The following is a 23438-nucleotide window of genomic DNA, read 5'->3' as shown; positions in this document are numbered from 1 at the left end:
TACCGGTAAGGTAAGGTCTGAGCGTCCCCAACGTTGTTGAAGAGATCTGCGCTCAAGCAATACAGTGCTGTTATGCAGTATGGAACAGAATATGTTTTGTTCTTATTGAACCAAATACAACAATTTTCGTGAAATATCGAGTTCAATAAGGCTGAGAGGTTAGCTACTTATTACAACTGTTAGGATTAAAAAGAGAGAGCAATGACAACAAGATAAAATCCGACAACAACACGAATTTAACAAAAAGATGTGATGTACACTTCGTGTTTAATGATGATCGATTTTCAAGATGTAGAAAATTTATTAATTTGCACTTAATAGTTGCTCAATCGGTTATTTAAGTGAGGTCTATCTAACTGAGCTTCGATCAAGCCAGTTGACGACTGTGTGTGTTTCCGCCAACTGTTGCAATTCATCCTTAAGAATCTCCGCGCAGCATGAATTTTGCAGCTTGTCAACTGCTATTGCATTGTTTCTGAAAAAATAATGTAGCTGGATTTTTTACAAACAAAATACAAAATAAGAATTTATTCATTGTTGACATTAGTATCAGGTAAATTAAAAAAGTTTATCATAAAGTTGACAGCTATATGGTGCCGAATGCCACAATACAGTATATTTTGAAATCATACCACTAACAGTTTAAAATTTTTTCTCAAAGTAACTGAGGTAGTATAAAAATAGTATCATGCCACTTGTAAGCAGATATCCAGAAATTGTGATTCCTGAAGTTTCTTTGACGGATTATATTTTAAAATCGTTGTATCGTCGTCGCTGCGACAGAACAGCCATTGTGAGTAAACATAATTCAATTTTGGCTCTCACACTACGAACCACAATTTTCAAATATTGTTTAATGTGTGATAATCTGATATTTTTTAAATATTTGACTTTTAAAATTAAATAGTCGATCCGTGCAACTTTTTTACAAATCAATTTAGAAATTTTGAGGAGAATACGGAAATTAAATGAGTCCGCTTCTACATTTAATAAATAAATTCATGTGTTCAAATAAACTTAGGAGTTAATGTATGGGTATAATGCAGCAATTAGGAATATAAGAAAACATTACATAAATTAAATATTGTTGATAATAACGGTTTGGTCTTATTAATAACATTTGCATTTCAAAACGGTAATATATATTAATGTGGTTTACAGATACATGCTCCAACGGGGCGGGAAATAACATTTGGCGACGTTGCAAATATCACCATAAAATGTGCAAGTGCATTATCAAGGCGAGGATTGAAGAAGGGTGATATTGTAGCGACTTGTGCTTCAAACAGTCCAGAATACATCATTGTTATGTTAGCTGTTGCCGCTTGTGGAGCAACAATAACTACGTCTAACCCATTGTATACACAAAGTAAAATTATTTTTATTTCTTACCAATAGACTAAAGCGCTATGAACGTTAATTTGAATACTTCAACAAATTAAAAACCAAGCAATATCACACGCCTTCAACACGCACTTTTGTAGTGTTACATATCCATCCATCTTGGGAAGTTTTTTTATAGGTTCATATTAAATTAGTGCTGGAGGTGACTTACGAACTTAATTCTGATCTAGAAAAAGAGATTGCACCTAGTTTACTATCAGTTGATATTGTGATATTAATAAATAACACGAAAAAATATTTTACTTAGCCAAAATGTTTGGTATTTTTGATTACAGATGAAATGAAAAGGCAATTTCAACATTCTGAGCCAACGATGGCATTCGCTGTTCCTGCATCTTATGAAAAGGTGAAAAATGTGGCGGAGATTGTTTCTTCTTTGCAGGTATGAATAGAATATATAGGGTGTAAATCATGTATATATATATATATATACTAATGAACAGAGAAAAGTTTTAGAATTAGTTTTCTCTATGTTGTACTTCATATTAAATTGGGTCGCCTCAATCGAGCCAATAGCCACCGAGTCATTTTTTATTTGCCTCTAATAAAACAGAATCAGATGCGCTTTTTCCTAGAAAATATACACTATTGGAAAGATAGCAGGAGTTGAGAGTTTTGATGATCTTATAAGAGATGAAGATGGAAGCGGTAACTTTATTTAAAAGTTCAAATGAAATATTTTTTAATTAAGTTGAATAGCGACTATTAAACGTGCGATTCCCCAGGAAATTGGTTGTTGGTTTTAAATCAACGATATCGAACGTTCGAAATAGACATAGATATGGATTTGATTCAAAGTAGGCAAGAACGTTGCATGCTCGTGCATCTGGATTTAAAAAATTTTATATCCAATTTTAATCTACTAGAAACAGAAACAACCTATTTTTTAATTAAATTACCCAATTTAAATAACTACCGAATTCATCATTTCCGATCTTACTTTGTAGATTCACGAAGACTTTTGACAATATTTGCTGTTTCGTTAATTGAATAAATTTGGGATCACTGACCTTGAATGGATTGAGTATATATAACAAAGAACTTTAAAAATCCAGATTTAATCTAATTTATGCGTTGAAATTGCTCCATTACAGCCTTTCCAAGGAATGTTCAAATCGATCCACGTGAAGATGTCTTGTTTCTTCCATACTCGAGTGGAACAACCGGAATGCCAAAGGGTGTAATGCTGACTCACTATAATTTTGTGTCGTGTCTGTCAATTCATAAGTAAGCTCTAAGTAATGTAGACTTGTAAAACGCAACAAATGACGTCATAATGCATTGCTACATTTAACCCAGTTGCTTGCTCCAATCTTGCCTGTATATTTTAGAATGAATATGGGATTCAAACCTGACAGTGTATATTCTGTTCTTCCCATGTTTCATATTTACGGATTGATGGTATCTTTTGCGACGTTGGACCAGGGCGTACGACACGTTCTTGATGTCAGATTTAATGTAGAAAGGTGTTTCCAATCTATTGAAAAATACAAGGTATTACAAAATCAAGATTGTATTATTTTAAATATCAGATTTATTGATTATATAACAATATTTTGCAGATAACACAATTTTCGGGCGTTCCTCCAATGCTTCTGATGTTCGCCAAGTCCCCTTTGCTGGAAAAGTACGACCTTTCATCTTTGTTATCATTGAAATGTGGAGCTGCTCCTCTACCACGTGAAGTTGCATCAATTTTGTCTACAAAGCTGAAATGCCAAGTTGCACAAGGTGATCAATCAGTTCTAACATTCGTTAAATATTCTTTCCTTTTAACGAAGAAACGAGCATTTAGGATGTCTTTATAAATTGGTAAATATTCATTTCAAAGGCACAAAAACTGGCGAATCATGTAAACGACAGCTTTACTGTTTAATATGGCTTTTATAATTAATTGGTACAATAACGAATTTCTTGTTTTTCTTTCCAAGTGCTGAAAATATACCAACACGAATTGCCGTGGAGTGCTTATTGATTTTAATGATATTTTCCTTTATTATTTTTTATACTAATTTTCAGTAATCGAACCCTTTCAACTTTGGGCTTGATGTTTTTAGGTTGGGCACTGACAGAGTGCGTTCCTGTTGTAGCGTCTGATTTTCAGATGACCCCGCATAACTCCGTTGGTCGTGTTTGTGCTAACACAAAGATTAAGGTAACTATAAATTTCGGCAATTGACTAAATTTTGGTACATACAGATCTACCAAAGTTACTCTATTCCATTGCATTAAAAGTCAGTGACGCTGGGTACGGCAGAATTTATATGTACCAAAAGAGTGCACATTTTCATTAAAAATACTGCAATGAAAAATAAATACTCTGAGGTCTTTATTTGTTTTTGAAGACTTCGTTTTTGTTATTTGTAGATAATCAACATTGAAACTGGCGCGGAAGTAGGGCCATATCAGAATGGAGAATTGTGTGTGAAAGGTCCACAGGTATGGGTGAGTTCTGAAACTTCAAAGGCATGTCAAATAAAAGGTATTATTATGTATATGCTCGTATTTCTTTTGAATCCAATCCATAGCCATAGTTGGTATATCCCTCACTCACTCTCTATGTCTATATTCAAAACTTCATTCCGTTCATAATATAAATGAACCTGAATAATAGAAAACATAAACTCTCATTTACTTCATCGTTTTTGCAGGTAATGAAAGGCTATTTCAAGAACTCATCAGCAACAGCAAACACGATAGATGCAGAAGGATGGCTTCATACTGGTGATATTGGATATTTTGACAACAATGAGATGATTTATGTTATTGACCGATTAAAAGAATTAATAAAATACAAAGGATTTCAGGTAATGTTTTTAGAGTGATATGTTGTGCGAGTTACGTGCAACTTGCCAGTAAATATAGTTGATTATAGTCAAGCGCAGATCAATGCAGACAAAAAATCTTGATTCAACACGCTGCTAATGCCAGTAACAAGACTGTACGTCAAATAATAACAAACCTTTGTATCTTAAATGCTTTTTTTTTTCAGTTTTTTATTATGATTTAACATTACAAGGTTGCCCCGGCTGAACTGGAAGAAGTTTTAATTTCCCATCCTAAAATTGCTGATGTAGCAGTAATTGGAGTTTCCGATCTAGAAGCAGGAGAAGTTGCAAAAGCATTTGTTGTCCCAAACGATCCAAGTTTAACAAAAGAGGAGATTCATAACCATATCGCAGGTAATTTGAATAATATTATTACGCGATAAAGGAAAGCATAATATATATATATATATACATATATAAATGAAAATAGCCACACACGACGCGCTATGAGGTTGTCGAAAATTCCTTTGAAAGATTTGCACACTTGAGTAGGTATATCGATTTCGCTAGGAAGCAGGAGTTAATATAAATGTAACACGCACAACAGCAAATACATCTAGTTCGATTTTGTGTTGATCAGCTCCCATTATAAATCCAGCGATCTGTATAGATCGCTGCGATCTGTAATATTTTGGGATTTTGGTAATGCATTTTCATTGATGATTTTTTTTAGTTTAAAGAGGTCAACCATAGTTAAAGTACGCTATTCCAGTTTTCCAAAATTTGCATTGTGTTTGAAGGTCAACTTTCAAAATACAAGCATCTACATGGAGGAATAGAATTTTGTGATAAAATTATGAAAAGTGCAAGCGGAAAAATACTTCGACGTTTGATGCGAGACGAAGCAAATAAATCGAAATTGTGAATCTGGTTTTTACTTTTCATTTATATATATATAAATAATATGGCATTGCTCAACACCAATATACATTTTGTATTAAATTTGTCAAATGAAATCGACATGATATAAAATAAAAGAATTATCAGAGATGCAGTTAGTGATAAATAAAGCGAAAGTTGAAGTAACTCAAGAATTGAAAGCCTTACAAATACAGTTGTAACAATAAAATGGATAACCGTAATACATATTGTTGTAACAAAATTCCATATTTAATATATATATACCTGTCTACTGAATTTATCGGATGTCTGAGCAAATATTTCGCGAATGTTACCAGGTGAAAAGTTCACAAGTTTTGATTAATGTATTTTAATAGGTTCACTATCGCTTCGTTCTTTTGTGAGATTCGCTTTACAATTTTAATTAATCATGTATGGTATTGTTGAATCAATACGTTCGTTCAGTGTATTGCTTGCTGGTCGCTCTCAAAGACGGTTGTTCATTGACCAATGTTCAAGCATTTAATGAATTCCGTTGGATGACGTGATGTCATTCAGCAAATTTTCAGTTTTTGAAAATGTCACAGACAAACCTGATTTGGAAAATCATTTTTATTACCATGAATTCTTCTTATCATGTTGCTCCATACTAAGAAATGTACTTTTATATAAATCGACAGACTGATGCAATTTTCTGTGTCATTGTAAATAAAACCTTGAGAGCTTTACATGTATAGAAATCTATTCTTAGTGTGTTCATGTGTGCCTCGTCTACTCAACTTATTGATAAAAGCGTATTTTTTTCGATTCAATTGAAGCAATGAAAACAAAGTCTCACGCAGGTTTCAACAGTTTTAATATATGAATTTTATTCATAAATAATAGTTCCAGTCGACAAAATGGTTCATTCACAAGAGCAAACAACGAAAAAAAAATATTGAAAGCAAAACAAAAAATTCCGTCCCATATAAAAACGAAAATTTTGTCGAGATTTGTTTATTTGCGAAAATTAAAACAACTGACAAAATGTTTAGCGCGGACAAAGACAAGACAAAAAGTGATACAAAGAATAATGCAGTCAGTCCAATACGGTTCCACAATCTTTTCCCATTCTTAAAATTAATATTATCTTAAGCTTTACACATTCAATGATGAAATTTACTATCATCTTTTAGAATATAGTCACTGTTTGACATATCAAAACTGGAAAAAGGAAAAAAAGCGCAACCACAGGTACAGTGAAATAAGTATGTTGCAGAAAATCTAGAGTACTATTTTTTCATCAAAAAAATCAAAATTTGAAGTAAAAAGCTCCAAAACTAAGAAAAATGTTTGTTCATATTCACAACAAAGGGGTCTAATGAAAATTAGTAGAAGTAGTATATGTGTCCCCAAATGCTAAGCACAGTATAAAAACTCTACCATTGCACGATATTTCAAATCTGCTGAGTTTAATGTAGGAAGAAATTAATTAAGAAATGTATTGTTAGCACCTCTTCTAACTACCAAACGTTAATTCCATCTACGATCTAAAGTAGCAAACATTTTTAAAGAAACATAAGGTTGGAACAAATCAGCTTTCTACGTGGGAGTATTCAAAAACTTTCTGGATGTTCTATTATTACATCATTGACTTATATTGTTAAAAAAGATAATAAACTAAACTAAAACACCAAAAATGACATAACATTCTTAAAAAACTCCACAATATCAAAAGCAGTTCAAACTTTAAAGGGTATTAATTATTATTTTCAAATGTTACTTGCCATCGAAAAATATGTTATTGAGTGTAATCATCGTCCATTCACAAACTGTGCAGATATTAATAAAATAAAAAAGCAATAGCAATAGAAAATTATTCACCGCACATTTATTAAACGAGAACGATCAGATTATAACTAACTGTAAGATTCGGCAAAGGAATAGGTCGACTCTCGAACGTAATAATTTGTGTGAAATAAAAACACATATAGATAAAAATTCAAGAAACAATCAAGTCCGAAATATCATTTTGATGGGCAATTACCACATATTATTGCTTCATCTTGCAATAGCTTTTGACAAAACATCACTCAATCAGTATGAATTGAAAAACAAGGGAATGAAACAATGTGTACATGCGTCATAAACAGCAAACAAATTACGAAACATCAATATCAATATAAGCATATAGTCTCAAGGCACTAATATGAGTGTATGAATAGGGACATTGAAGTGGCACAGTGGGTCGCGCAAACTATTTATTATAATTCTAATTTACTAATATCTGTATTTAATATAGATTTGAGTTTCTAGATGTGAATAAATTCAGGAAAACCTACATAAATTGCATTAAAAACCGTGATAACTACTTCCCAAAATGCCAGTGATGAATTATATAATTTTATACCCAACCTACCAATGATTATTAGGTGAAAAGATTAGGTATATCCTGCCGTATATGAAAATTATATACAGTGTGTATGATGGTAACGAGAGACGTGGTATCATAGTTTCATAACATCATCTACAATATAATCTAATTTGTCGCAGATAATACACTAGGAAAACAATATTTAAAAGAAAATTTTGTGCAACGCGATTGTGTACATTTATGATATTTTGTAGAAATAAACTTTTCCGTGTGCCTCTGCAATTAAATATTTGACAAAGCACAAGAAAAGGTGAGAGAGAAAAAAGTTTGACTGTTTGTCGTGAACAGATTCTTTGTTTAAATTACGTTGAAATGATGACGCTAAAAGTCACTTGCTGATTTTAGTAATAGGGATAATTGAAATATTACTCAACGAAAAAAATAAACAATGCTTAATCAGGTATTCAAGATTTTGCATTCACCGACCTACACCCACCCACCACTACAGAATATTTACATACATAATACGTAGTGTGAAATAACGCAATCGTAATACAACATTAGTTGAAGATGAAGAGTATTTGTGAGAGAGTTCTCTTTAAAAATATTATCGAATTGGTATGTTGTACCATTTGGAAACTTGTTCTGAACGTAGTATACATATTACCAACTCATTTAAGTTCTGGCCAAAAGAAGGTTACGTGGGCAGGTGTCCTTTGGACTTTGGTGCTCAAAAATAAATGTAATTGTAAATGTTAAATAACCAGGCGAAACAATAATAAAAAACAAACAAATAAGTTGAAGTAAATAGAATATAAAAAAGTAAAGTTTGTTAAGTTGGTGCGACATCATAACTTGAATCTATTCTATTCAAAGAGGTCGAGATTGTAAACGCGAATTCAAGATTCCGACCTGAAAATGGAAGAAATGAATTGAAATTTAGTATCGCCATTCATCCTAAAAATTCATACTATATATACATACTAAGGTATATTATGAGTGAAGCAATACGGGTATGATAACTCTAAAAAAGAATCTCTAATTGAATACGTTCGATACTTATCATCATGAAATAAATACAATGAACATCAAATAGTTAACTATCTGTTAGAGAATATTTTATCTAAAAAGTATTCAAACTCACATGGAAACAAAACCAAAGTAACTCTTGAAATAATTCTACTTCCAGTCTACTGATAGCTGAGTTGAGTGAGCATATGACATTGCTGTTAGAAAACAAAAACACTGCAAATCACAAACAAATCATCCACCACAAACGACCATGAATATGCTTTCCTCCTTGGTTGTTATGATTAACACTTTTGCTACAAGCAACATGTTACAAAAGACAAAGGTCTGTATAGCAACGAAATGGAGAATCGCTTGGCAGATTACTATAAACGGTTTTCAGAAGACCACATTACAACAAAAGTCATGTCATCTTTGTTTGTCATCTGAATCGTCTATTTTATTTGGTCTACATTTCCTACCCAAAATATTTCAAAAAATTAACAAATTCGCTATATAAACATGGGCGTTTTTTTTGTTCCACAATTATTTATGTTTATGATATTATGCCGTTGCAATGTTGCTTCTTTGAGTTTCCATTGTTAAGCTAGTTAGAGTTTAGGTATACAAGTTATAGTTTATATACGAATAAAATACCTTCTACTTGTACTAAAAATGATTTCTAATGGACACATTTAACACACAATATAACTTACTGATGGCAATGGAATGCCTCCTGGAAACGCAGCACTTCCCGGTTGCGGAGATGCAGCTTGTCCAATGTACGCACCAAGAGCGGCCTCGTGTGGCGCCGCTACATGCGTTGCAGCAACATGCGAGTAAACATCCAGTGGACTGGGGCTACCATTGAATGCCGCCGCTCTTACTGTGCCGTTATGTGTTGGTGTAGGCAATGTTGATTGCGCGTACGTTGTAAAAACTGAAAAAAAAAATATTTTGTAAGAATAAAATCTATAACGAGCGTTGGGTGTAGATTAATTCCAAGCTTTGAGTATGCATTCACTGAGCCTCAGTTTGAGAATTCATATTGCAAGACAGGCTATCTACCTGGAGCTGTCAATTCTCTCTTTAGTTCAGCTCCTGGGTGAACTAACTGTTGTAGAGCTTGTCCAGAAGTTGCAAGTGGCGATCCCAGTGTTTCAATCCGTGCCTGTTGTGCTTGAGCAGCAGCTGCAACTGCGAAAGTTCCGGCCGTCATCGGAGCCATTCCTAGCCTGGCCAGGGTATTTGGATCAGCTGTGTACGCCAGCGTCGGACCTCCTGAATTTATCAGGATATTAATTAGTTAATATGTTGTTTTTACTAAATGATTTTACCTGGTAAAGTCTTGTCGATATATTATTAAAATATTTGATGATTTCAAAAAATACCTACCAACACCAGCTCCAGGATAGGCTGCGTATGCAGCAGGATAAGCTATTGTAGCTGTCGGAGCAGTTCGTGGATAAAATTGTTGATAACCTGAAATAAGCAATAGGATTGAATAGAAGCCCAATATTTTATGCTTTGGATGTTTAAAATATCGAGACGATGTGATGGGTGACATGATCAAAAATGAAGGTACTAAGTAGTAGTAGTGAAAATAACTTAAGTTCCAATGACATAATGTAACTGTTACAAGAATCATAGAAATTTGAATATACACCAGATATCATGCGAAAACTGAAAATATTACACCAGAGCTCAACTACTATTAACCGATAAAGAAGTGGTGTTTTCTTTCAGAGCAGAAAATAGCATCGTTTTGATGGATTTTCCCCAGCAAGTAGACCTAGTAAAGGAATACATGTCAGTGTTTCATGGCTAGAAAAATTCATTTAATTTAATATAATCACCCAGGCACATAGCTGTAGTAGGGTCAATATATTGCACGGTTGCAGCTCTGGGTCTACTTAATGGTCTGGTCATTGTTGGCATCATAACTTCTTTCGGCTGAGCCTTTTTGCATTCCACCTAAAAATAATTTTTTCTTTAATTTGGAACCCGATGAGTTTTTATGTTTTGGATATTCTTTATGAAAATCACTCAATATGAAATTGTTCACTCTAATTTAGTCCAATAAGATAAGAAAGGGATTAGAAATTGCGTGTTGATTAATTTTCGATCGCTGAAAACAAGTAAATTTAGCAAGATGAAAGTCGGAATAGTTTTACTTACCATCTTTGTTTTGATTTCGTGAAAATGTATTTCACAAACTTTTTCCACTGATTCTTCATTGTCGAATGTGACGAAACCAAATCCTGGAAAAAAAGTTTTTTATGAGAAAGATGTCTTTAATTTATTTGCTTAAACGTAACAAAAAAAAATTCTTTGGAGGTTGGATTGTCAGCACAGAATACACATTACACCATTATGTTTATTGCAGTCTAGAATGAAACGTTTGATCTCGAAATTTGTTTTGACCTAGTGCCACAATAATATGCTATGCCATCTCATTTATCCCCAATTGCTTATATTCGCTTTCATATTTCAACACTAATATATAAAATGTTAGATTTCACAGATACATGTGAAACTTTATACTCATTAGTTTAATTCATTCGTATAAACATAATAAATCAAATAATGCATATTTTAATTTATTTAATTATATATATGTGTTAATAATTCTAAATTGTAACATCCTGTTACATCCCAAAAAAATTTCAAATCGAGGTTGTAATCGTCTAAGGCTCGGAATCGCAGTCACTGTTTTGGGGGATAAAATAAATGAAGTTTGTGTGAAACTTGTTCAATAGAAAATTCACTCGATCACTTTTAAATTGATTCAAGAGCGATGATGTTGAAACACTTTCCTGAAATGTGAGGAAGGTAAAGTGGGAAACAAAAAGTAAAGTAATTCGAAAAGGTTTGACAAACAACCGAAACGTCGAAAACTCTGTTTGGAGAGTTTAACAGAGCAGCCTTTAGTCAAGTATTGTTGGAGACTCCTGAGTCAACATGTGTGCGAAAATAGCTCGTTAACCGTTTAAGATGACACGAAAATCAAGTCTGCTTTTGTTGTATTGTGTCTGTTCATTTATCTACAAATAATACTCGGCCAATGATGGGAAAAAATGATTACATTCGAAACGATCTATGATACAAGGCCCATGTATGGCACAACTAGAAGAGCATAAAATATAAACATTTAATGAAAGATGTGATCGAATGTTATTCATCAGACCCGGACGCAAAACCCTCTTCTAAACTATGTGAAGCACACTTCAAATGGAACGCCAAACTTTTAACGTGGATTAAAAATATAATGAATAGGAAAAAACTGATTTTGTCGTCTGTTTGTTTTCATTATGGCATAGGAATGAAGACTGAAAATCTTTAGACTCGGGTAAGTAAAAAATTGTTTACTAAGATTCATCAACTATAGACAAACTAGGTGGATTGGAACGGCGAGTCTATGCGTTTTTATTTTCAATGTAAGTAAAGTAGAACTATGGTGCTTTAACAATGTTTTAACATTATACGTTGATGATCCCGTTCACGAACGAATTGAATAAAACAACAAAGAATAAAATACGTTTGATATCCAGGCGGATATAACTATCCATTGTCGTACACAATAAAAATATCGTCCCGGAATATAATGAATACTTATCGAAACAAAGACAGGAACAACAAACAATAAGTAGGAAAAAACTTGTTTGAATGGGAAGAAAATTCAGAATATACGTTCAATAGGCTCGATCTCACATGTACCATGTCTCAACATCTTCCCGAAAGGTAGATTATCGGTGGAACACGCTTGACGAATTACACACCAAAACTTTTCATTATGCGATATCAGAAATGAATGTTAATCACAAGATCCGTCGTTGGGCACGTTGTAAAGCCCTTCCGTCACAGCTTTTGTTTATAAAGCATTCAACGAGGGTGCCGATATATTCTGGCGTGTCGTAACACGTCTCAATAAGCTATTGACTTGAATGAGAGTTATATTTGTATTCTTACGACCGTTGAAAATTAAGTAAGTGCACGGTGAATTGAAGGTATTACAACTTGCCACGTATTTATTGAATGAATAATATAAATGACTTTTAAAAAAGTAGAAACTTCAAGATTCAATTATCTCGGTAACTATTTATTTAATTCGAGTGACGCAAACTCTACCGTGGAATTAATAAAAATACCGTGCTATGCTTATATGAAATCACAAAAGATGTCCCACACCTACCTCTTAACATATACTGTTAGATCAAATTATTAACAGAAATGAGCGCCAATACATTTTTACACGCCAGACTGGTATTTCTTTGTAGATGGTACTTGATTTAACACGTTTGTTACATTGAAAATGTTGTTCAAAATTACTTGATTTGAAAGTTACACCATAAGGCGTTGATTTTCTTTGATTTAAGACCCGACATCCAGTCTGCCTGGAATTTTGAACAAGTCGGTAGTCGGTCGGTTAGGTTCGTTAAATTGCGTGACGCAAAATAAATTTAGTTCTGATGCCAAATTTTGCTGAATCTATAGGATCACGTAATAAACCACGAATATTTATCAAATTCGAATCTGGAAATCATTACACATTTTCTTTTTCGGGAATATCAAACAGATTTATTGTAATCATGTTTTTTTGTAAACGTTCTTACGAAAATTCTCCAATCAAGTTAAATGAATGAATTTTTTGTTCCAGTGCTTCTCTATATTTATAAGCAGAGCTTATTTCGTTATCAAGCATTATAATATTTTCATGATTATATTTAGGTACAACACCTACCGCTATGTGGAAAATTACATCAAAACTATGAACTAAGCAAATTTTGTAAGTCTATGTGTAGGCTACCTAATGAAAAGCAAACTTGCAGGACCTAATTACATTTACACTCTCTATGGTGTATTATTATGGCAAACAATATTCTACTGCAATAATTAGTTACTTTATATACCTCCACGTCAAGACTAATTTCTACACTATCAAAAATTTGTAAAAATCCACTTTCCAGAGTCAAAAATTAGTTAGTTATTCACTTTGTGGTGAATTTTTATGTAAATTACTCTCACAATGACCTTTTGTTGTACAGTATTCATTTGGAATACGGTTGGCCGATGCTAAAGTTGAGTCAAATCATACAGGTCATTGATGAGTGATGACCATAAACTAATTGAGTATGACCAACTGTTTAACTGCAAAATTAAGAATAAAGTATACCATTTTCTTGACGGTGTCAACAAAATTAAATTATCTAAAATTATAATAAATCACTCTTTAACTAATACAGGATACTAATGAGTGTATAGCAATACTCCATGCTGTGTCTAACTAATTCACATTATTTACCTATTCATTCTTCGGGAGGGTTGAGAAAACGGTGCCTATAAATGAAAAACTGCTTACTCGCACGTATTGCAATTCTTGCATTTTCAATTATCAAAGCTGAAAACTATCAATGTCAACTGAATGGGATCGGTCGGCGCATCTCATAGTGTTTATTCTATACAGACCCTTGTTCTCAACATATGCATGCAATTTGGTGTTAAACAATATCAAGGATACGATTGAATATTATCCGGAGATCCTTGAATATTATATCTGAGAAGAGATTTAAAAGCATTCGGACTTTGCGCCACAAGATCCAAATTTTGAATGGCATTATGTATCTTTGCCTCAGCAAACATTTATCAGCCTTGATGTCATCGTAATTAATAGTTTAATTTTTGGTTTCAGGCCCTAGCTAGGCACAAGAAGGAACTAAAATGTGTCGTTTGTGGATTACACATGACTCCTAAACAAGGCTCTTTTATTTGAGCAGTAACAGGTTTGGACGTTATTTAAATTCAATAATTGAAAATCGATTTGTTGAATATGGTCTATGGACAGGCAATTCAGTAGTTTGGTACATTGAATTCATCTCGGAGTTATTGTTAGAAAACATCAAAATTTGGTTAAAACCTAAACTGGCGAGCAAATAATAATACTCGTTCCCGTGATGCGGTTGGATAACAAAATTGCGGGTATTACAAAACACAATTGAAAGCCCCAAATCAAAATTGAAATTTTGATAATCGATGACAATTTTTTTTTAAACAGCATAAGTTTTTGTCATATATATTTACCTCTATGCCGATGAGTGACTTTATCGAACATTAGCATTGCGTCTTCAACCTGAAAAACAAGAGAAATCAGTGTTAGTGAGACTCGATCAGCGAAGCAATTTTCACATACGAATCTGAAACATTTTTGGCTTCTTGCTATGGAGATTTAATGGGAGTTTGCACTGGGAAGGCCAGATTTGGTCACCAATTTGACAACAGGATGTTCTTTCTGTTCTTCATAACAGTCTGGCAGAAACGAAATTCATGACCATTACAAATTGGCAACCCCAATATCACATACCAATAACCGTTGAATTAACTAGCACGTTACACCCAAATACTTATTTTTAAGTCAATTACGCTGTTCTGTGCATAACCAAACCGTAGAATTGATCCATACATATTAATGAACCGGCCCGGAGTATATTAATAGTAAATCATTCAAGTGTATCTTCGTCACCTTTCTCTATCATCTCTATGACGACACGCCTTCTCGATAGGCGCCAAAATGTTCGTATTTATTTAACAGTAGTTAAAATAATATGTATATATAACAAAAATAAAGTTGACAATCATTAGCAACCGGTGAGATTCTATATCGAATGAAACCGACATCTTGGTCGGCATTTTTCGGTTGTACTGATTTCTGTCATACTACTTTTATCACTTAATTAAACTATTTCACAAAAACCACAGAAATGATGTCAAAACTGGATTAGGTGATATATTTACAAAAAAGGCCGACCTGTCCATATTGTGAAAAATACTTCTTCAGATCATCCACCACGGTGTCTGCGGACAAACCACCGACGAATATTTTCTTTGTCCTGGTCACCATCTGAATAATTAGAAAAGAAATGTGATACGACGTTTAAATTAATGAATACTAAAGAGGAAATTGAATTAGATAGAAATGTAACGTATCCGATTTTGATTTGATTCCAAATTTGTTTCATGTTATAGCGACAAAACCTGGGAATTCCGACTACAGTTTGGTACCAAACGTCCGCATGTCATTTGCCCGTGATAAAAAAGCAATGATCGTTTGCAATGGTCACTCCCGCCGAAAATTTAACTGAATATCGCGCATTAAAACCGCGTCTTGAAAACATCGCGTATTTGATATTATAGTAATTGAGATTTGACAATCGTAAAAATTTCGCGAACACGAGAAACGCAATATAAACGCAAAACAACAAACTCTTTAAAACGAAACTACCTAAGTCGGTAAAGCCACAATGCGTTACCTCATGATGATACCCCTGTAACAGTAATTCTGGTATGTGTAATGTGTGAGTCCCGAATTTTAAATTGCATTTAACATTCGAAATGTTGAAGTGTAAATAGTCCAAATCGTTTTGTTCAAGTCATTTCCTAAGAGCGATCAAAGTAAGACGGTATCGTCGCAACGTCGGATTTATGTTGGGTCACCCAGATAATCGTCGAGTATGTTATAAATATTAATTCATCTAGTGTACTACGTTACGGGAAATTCAGCGCTGGCCATAAACTCGATGAGAAATCTAATCAAACAAGCTACCGTGACGTACTTTCAACAAATTATCTTCAAATTAGTCAAAGGAGTCAACTTAAATTTATTGCTTCATCGCAAAGACTCAATCCAAAACAAATAAAGCAAAATGCAGGTCGACTGATATCAATCCCAGCCATAGCAATATATAAATAAAGTTTAGCGAACATAATAATATTATATAAAGTTGTCTAAAAACTGATGAACTCTTTCAATTTACCGAGACAGGTACCATTCACCGAAAAAACACATGCGATCGATCAGATTGACAACTACAAAATCAAAATGTAAATTACAAAATTCTGTTAGGTGTTAGGTGGATGCGTACCAACATCGATCAGATGAGTCCAATACGGAAGCTAAATGTTACCAGCAGTCGTATGACAAAGGATGAAGTGAGTAATTTCTGATATTTCTCATTAACAATAGACGATGGAAAATCTAATATAATTTCGTGAATTTCATGTCCCTTAAAACGTTTCAAACACGTGGTTATACTTCTTATATTTGAGATTACCGATCGTTTACGGGTTATTGAAAGTACCGATCCATATCGGAGTGTGCCGAAAGTACATCAACCTTAACGACAAAGAAAGGAGAAAAAATAACATGAAATCCTTGAGTTTCCGCCCACGGAAATATTTTATTAAACGTCGGAAGTTTTCACCCAACCGGACATTTAGTTTTATTCAAATGGAACGGAACACAAAATTGGGCAACCTGGGTTTGCTACTAAAATATACGAATATATCAAAATATACTTCCATGAATTTTCTCCAAACGATAACCTGAAAATTTGAATAGTGCCTCACAAGGGATGACATTGGGTCAAAAAAGTTTGAATATAGGGAGGTCGCGGTATATATTTTTGCTATGCATTTGGTAACATAAAACCATAAAACATAATTTAAACTATAACTGCCGTCGAAATGGCTTGTTAGTGTGAGTCTGTACAAATTATCCATTTATAATTACAGGTATTTTAAATAATTAGATCCGCTCACTAAATTATGGATTGTTATCTCGAGCGTCGAGAGTTTTATTTTAAAATTGTTGTCGATTATACCGCTACATTTATAACGTTTTGAGCTATTGTTTCATTCACACCAACGTACGAAAATTGTGGTGTTTTATCAACTTTTTCATGCTTGGATAAAGCGAAATAAGTAATGTGAATTCTGGTGATCCACAAAGCCCACGCGTACATGGGGATCACGATCATTACCATAAACCAGTATAGCCTAATCCGTCCATTATCACGAAGTTGATACTCACAAACCTTATTTCTTATTGAATAGTTTAAATTCAGACACTTGACCAGGTATGATATTAGGTTCAATCAACATGCAATTGATGTGATGTAGATCTATGAAACGTCATTTGATAATACAAAAAATAAATCTATTGTAATCGTGCATACCATTCTTCAAATTTCGTGTCGAAGACTTTAGGTTTCGTGTTTTCGATGTTGTTATACGGGTCTGTGGACAAACCGTCGAAATCGCAGAGCTTTTCAACGAGAGCAATGAAGCGAAATAATAGGAATCAATATAAAAGACTACAATACAATTCTACGCTACCATTAAATGCTATATTACGTACGACACGATATTACAATGACCTGTAAAATAGGTAGGTCCCGTTTTAAGTTACGACATTTCACTGTAATCTTAGGCCATTGATGGGTGATGGGTGTTTCTTACACATTGTTTAGCCTTGAACAAGTAAAACACAGTAATAATGCAGCATAAACTAAATCTGAGATGAATTACGAGTGGAATTCTGTACACATAGACACGTCTTGTTTGTTAAGCAAGCAACGTTTTATCATAACTCCAACAGATTCTATTTCGCTAAAGTAAATGCCCTCGCACGCCCATGCCATGTGGTTTCATTTCCATATAACAAATAGACGTTCTTGACACTACTTTTTATATGTTAACTACCGAAATGAGCATTTACACGGTTTAAAAACATGTATCCTAAAATAAGGAGAATGTAATAAATTCGCTGTCATGCGTCATTGTTATAAACATTTACCATTAAGGTGGGGTGGTGAATGAAAAATAGAATACATGCTATGTAGATAGTTATCTATAAGTTTACCATTCATAATCTCAAATAATACGTGCATAGAGGAATATACTTTCGCAATGCTGAAATATCAACCGAAATTCAGATATAAAATATTTTACGCGCGACATCCACGTTTCTAAAATTGAAAGCATGAGTCTTAAAAATTTTATCTATTGATGTAAAAGAAATATAGGTAAGCAATAAATTACAATTAACCTATAACGAGTAATTTCTACCTATATCTGTTCATGACTAAGAAAAAACTCGCGATTTTCTCAACCTATATTCTTTCCATTCGTACCGATTAGCTTATATCTTACTTCAAGAATGCCATTCTAACCGTCCGGCGCACATATTCCTAACTTTCACTCGATTCCTCTAAAACTACACACTACACTCCTTTTCATAGGGTAGAAGTACCGTTGGAGTGGACTGTGTACAATAGCGCTGGCGTGCTAGCATGAATAGAACTAGGAATCTCTATTGTGTGTCGAAGCTTTCAACTGACGCGTGAGCAGTTAAATTCAATGGACGAAGAAAGTAATATCGTTGCTTTGTTTGGTCTCGCTGGATATGAAATGAAAGGCAAACTGCGGTCGAGTCTATCGCGATTTTAGTAAAACGTCATTGAATAAGTGACTTCACCAATATCTTGAATTATAATGCAATCATGCTCGGCAGTTATAAAAGCTAACCTCGCTAATAATAAAATGTGATAATATGTTCAAGTTGGGGAAACCGTATACTTTCCTAACGCGCCTAATTTACCTGGCGTGTCCAAAATTAACTCGATAATTGAAGGTTCAAGCAGTTATATCAAACGCGGCACGAAATTAACTCACAAACACAAGTAATTAATGCTTAAATCAACGTATTAGATAGACACGCGTACATTGGCAGGATTTAGGTTTTAAAAATAATTATGCTAGTGAAAGCTGTAGAATAGTTTTAAACTCAAGGAATAAGTCACGCCGTATGAATGTAACCATGCTATGCAAATACCGTATTTTGAATTTTATTGTGAAGATAACGGCTTAATAGTTAAACTTGGAGGCACCGCCCGCCTGAACAAATTTATTCAAAGATGATAGGGCAGTATGACAGTAAAAACTTGCGTCGAAACTTAATTTAATCTTTTGTTCCACGTTTCTGCGAATCGAACCCCGAATCGATTTTTATGCTTGAACAAAAAACCTAATCTAAAAAACTACCAATAATACTTATAAAAACGTAATAAGCGATTTTGCACTTCCAATTATGTAATATTCATCTGCTTATAATATTATCGCAAACGATCCGTCTATTGATCGATAGTCACAAATTGGCTGTAACGGGACGCCTAGTTTCAATACTTTATATGCACCAGATATTTACTTATTTAACTGTAACTGTACTTCTGTTTGGTGACCTATTTCTCATAGCATTCACATAGAACTTTTGAAAAACAGACAGTTGCTTTTGCCAATACCATTTTTCAGTTTGTGCGCGCAAATCCGGGCACGGTTTTGTATTGGTAGAGCGGGGCGGGGCGACTTCATGGTAAATGACTTTTTGGTAGTTTTTAGTGAACAGCAAACAATGAAATAACCTCAAATAATAAAAAAGTCGTATCTGCTCGACGGAGTATACACGTGGACTCCGCCTAACCTAAACCCACAGACACGTAATTGCAAAAAATGAGAGAGAAAACACTAAGCGAAAATTTGCAGAAATTAAAACTCGAAATTCAAGGAGCATGAGATATGGTCGTTTGTATGTTGCCACCTGCTCCATTTCTGTAAATCCGGTGCTTTATATCTTGAGCTCATAATCAAATCGGTCCCAAAACGGACGGATACCAGGGCTGGGCATTTTAGTAATAGTAATAGTAAGTTATTCGAATCGGTTCAGAGCCAAATTTCGAATCGCCGCCATCTTGTTTTTTTCTTTCCGCCAATGATCGCGGTGAATTCTCTAAATTTTTTTTCATGGAACCCATATTTTTTCAAGGCAATTCTGACATATGAGTATTTTCTGTAGTGAGTTATTAATAAAAAGTGATATTGTGTGTGAACGCTCAGTAATATATCTGAGAGAAGTATTCTATGTCTTTAGTAATTCATTTTTTGAGAGGATCAATTACAATAAAATGTCGCTTACAATTATATATCCCAAGTATTCGAGATTCGATTCGAAAAAAATATTCGATTCGATTCTGAAATCACAAGCCATTCGAAAATGCCCAGCCCTAACGGATACTCATTATTTTCCTAACATGGTATGTAAACTCGCAATTTTTATCCGAAGTATATATTTTTTTTGTATTTTGTTAAGTTACCAAATTACTTTTGATAATGAGATAACGAAGTGAAGACGACCGATTCGAAACTTGAAAAACGCGACCGGGCTTACCTTTGATTGCTTTCTTTTTGGAACTGCGACCTTTGGATCAATCTAAATACAGATATAAATGGCATAAAATATAATCTCGTCACAACCAAACCTGTATATATATAAAACAATGCTTTCTTAAATTGCATTGTAAATTTATTTTTGTATTGTCTTTTTTATGGAAGCAATAAAATATTTTTTTATATATTTAATGTAAAGAGCCCCTTTGATATAGTTCGATTATAATTATCTCCGATTACATTTTATCCATAACATGCAGAATCCATAAACTTACCGTTTTCTGATCAAGGCCGTGTGGACTGCTCTCCAAGACTTTTTCAACACTTTTTGGGTCTTGAAATGTGACGAAACCGAATCCTCTGTGATACGGCGAAAAAACAACACGTCTTCATTGATAATTGTCAGCAGATAGTTATGATGATGGATAAACAAAGTAAAATTACTTACAAACACAAATTAGAACATGCAATTCCAAAGCAGTTGCTATCTGCTCGGTTCTAGTTTTCTAAACTACAACTACAGTTTCCCTTCCAAGAAATGAATTTTTATGCAAAATCTCACCAGGTTTTGCTGCGATTTTTATTTAATTGTTCATAATGTTTGTTCCGTGACGTGGTGCTGAAATGTTACTATGCAAAACAAATTCAAGTTGTATAACTGTAACAAAATTAATGTCATTGTATCAATCACGTAGCGCTATTGCTCGTTCGGACCAAACTGTTGTTCTATTCGAATCTGAGCCAAAAAGATCATATCGACATACAAATCTGAGATGATGAACATACGCTTTATATTGCTCACGTAACTGTACTAAAAAATGTATTGATTGAAAGTTTCAAGGATCACTTTCAATAACCTAAAAACTATGATTTTGTAACGGCGTTCAAGTTTCAGGTTTGCTTAAAGATTTTATAAAATGTTAATATTTGTGAAGTTTGCCAATTCTATCAGCGACGGTATTAAAGGGGCTGATGGAAAAATTAATAATTGCAAGCTCGAGGATTTCCAATAAAGTCATTCTGGCCACCAGGTGGGTCAAAATTTGTGATATCATTCGAAAAAACATTTCGTACCTGCGTGAAACTATTAGTAACGCCAGAGTACACAAAATAATTCGCTACTTGCCAAAATTAGTAACAACCTAGGAAAAATGCATGTTTAATACAGTGCTAATATGTCTATGGCCTAAATGCCTACAGCTGGGTGATTGGATTGGAGATTCATGTTTCGAGAAGCAGAAATTTTGAAGGGTCGCGTAATCTCATAAAACATCCGGACTATACGCGCTTATCTTCAAAATGCATTAAAGCGTATTTCTGAAAGTAATCACTGAACATGTGTGGTACTGTAAAATTCAATACTTGTCTGCAATTTATCTGTGCATAATTACTTGTGTGACTATGTGTTTATCAACTTCAAGGCGCAAGTGCACTATCACAAGATAGCAAATAGCAGATTTTTTTTCTTTTATTAATATAATTAGTTATTTTATGATGCTGAAAGATTTGGAGTTAAAAGGTACACGGCTGTTTTCTAGAAATTCGACTCTCTGGGGCCATCTCGAGGTGGAGAAGAACACCATCTACAACTACCAATTCTATGATAATTCTGTCTTTATCTGATCATTTCTAAAAGATATCCTAAAAAATTAGGTAACTCTACTAACCTTGAACTAGTTGTTATAGGATCTTTCATTACGATTGTGTCGGCAACTTCTCCAAACTTGCTAAAGTACTCTTTAAGTCCCTCTAGTGGTAACATAAAAAGAGTATCGTATTTCGTAAGTATTCACATTTTGGCATAAAAATGTAGAGATTATTTCATACCTGCTGTCGTTTGAATATTCAATCCACCAACGAACATTTTCCTGAAAAAAGAAACCACAATTACAAATAAATTTTCGTAAAACATAATGTAAGAATGTTGTACTTTAAAGATAGTCATACCCAGGATCAGGAGTCTCATCAATGCCATGTTCTTGCACTCCTACATTTGATTCTTGATCCATCTAAGCTAATCAGCTAATCTAATAAAGATACTAAATCTGTTGTGATAAAACAGGAATAGAACATCGAGTTCTAATAAAGGAAATAATGATCACCAACCACACACGAACAGGCGCTTATATTGTATATTACCCAATGTCACTTAGTATTTAAAGAAGCATTTAGGCCAATTGTTAGTGAAATATTAGTTTTTTTTAAACATATGTCGAAGGTACGTTAGTACGATTGCCTGGTGGTTAGAACGCTCAATCGTTCAAGTTGGAAATAATCTCGCGTTCAAACTCCTCACACCCACTACCTTATCCGTAGTGTATTAAATTTGGTAATCAACGACCGTGAGCTTCCTGCCTTTTTGAAAATATTATATTCTTACGTAACAATTGCAAAATACACAGTAAATACCACCTGAGTGGAGATGTGAAAGCTTATCATAAAAAAAACGACTCCGGCATATTTGGAGGACCATACGAGAAAAATAGAAATACTTTTCTCGTATACAACGTGAATATAGGCATCTAGTCGAATCTAAATTATTTTCAGCAAACTTTGATGGCTACGGGTAATATTCGACATGGGGAATACAATGTACACAAAACCGTGTTTCGCGTCAACGAACGACAATGGAGCGTGTGGTAGTAACGAGTAAGCAATTCCTTCCGAATCCAGTTATTTACATACTCTCGCCTTCTATTTGTCGACATAATATTCGCATTAAATTCCTCCACACGTTAAATAATAACTACACAAACCAGCACAGGTACACAACGTAGCGTGGTCAGCACGGGCTACGTGTACAAGTAGCATACATCTTAGTCCTACCACCTGTGACCCCCGAAGTTTTCGAATATTGTTAAAATGAAATCGCAACAAAAACTATAACAAGCCGTTGCCACGTAGCATTTGTATTTTTAAGAAACAGGATCTAGTTGTTTGAACAAGTCACT

General features: G+C 33.9%; 2 protein-coding genes across 4 annotated transcripts; one reads left to right on the top strand and one right to left on the bottom strand.

Annotated features, from left to right (window-relative positions):
- Nucleotides 1–658: 658 nt before the first annotated feature.
- On the top strand, nucleotides 659–5499 carry LOC120343057 (uncharacterized). Its single transcript, XM_039412133.2, has 12 exons — nucleotides 659–793; nucleotides 1162–1369; nucleotides 1680–1786; nucleotides 1980–2052; nucleotides 2499–2631; nucleotides 2736–2898; nucleotides 2967–3135; nucleotides 3462–3559; nucleotides 3772–3843; nucleotides 4056–4211; nucleotides 4424–4586; nucleotides 4973–5499. Exons 1-12 carry the CDS (start codon nucleotides 689–691, stop codon nucleotides 5095–5097), a joined length of 1572 nt encoding a protein of 523 aa, XP_039268067.2. The 5' UTR covers nucleotides 659–688; the 3' UTR covers nucleotides 5098–5499.
- Nucleotides 5500–5908: 409 nt separating this feature from the next.
- Nucleotides 5909–22553, bottom strand: LOC120343100 (RNA-binding protein Musashi homolog 1-like). 3 transcript variants are annotated; one of them, XM_078110640.1, is made up of 14 exons: nucleotides 22435–22553; nucleotides 22315–22355; nucleotides 22155–22236; nucleotides 20763–20874; nucleotides 20489–20530; nucleotides 15236–15328; nucleotides 14512–14560; nucleotides 10612–10694; nucleotides 10290–10407; nucleotides 9829–9915; nucleotides 9502–9714; nucleotides 9150–9373; nucleotides 8570–8651; nucleotides 5909–8337 (listed from the first exon to the last, which is right to left on the bottom strand). In XM_078110640.1, the coding sequence occupies exons 1-13, from the start codon at nucleotides 22494–22496 to the stop codon at nucleotides 8616–8618; spliced, it is 1242 nt and encodes a 413-aa protein (XP_077966766.1). In that variant the 5' UTR covers nucleotides 22497–22553; the 3' UTR covers nucleotides 5909–8337; nucleotides 8570–8615. The 3 variants fall into 3 exon arrangements, with proteins under 3 accessions (XP_077966766.1, XP_077966765.1, XP_077966767.1); XM_078110639.1 differs by lacking the exon at nucleotides 8570–8651; XM_078110641.1 differs by lacking the exon at nucleotides 8570–8651 and having other exon boundaries at nucleotides 20763–20847.
- Between the last annotated feature and the right edge of the window lie 885 nt (nucleotides 22554–23438).

This window comes from Styela clava, chromosome 3, assembly GCF_964204865.1.
Source record: "Styela clava chromosome 3, kaStyClav1.hap1.2, whole genome shotgun sequence".
Classification (NCBI taxonomy): Eukaryota; Metazoa; Chordata; class Ascidiacea; order Stolidobranchia; family Styelidae; genus Styela; species Styela clava.
The sequence above is the reverse complement of the archived record's forward strand: the minus strand, read 5'-3'. Positions and strand labels throughout refer to the sequence as shown.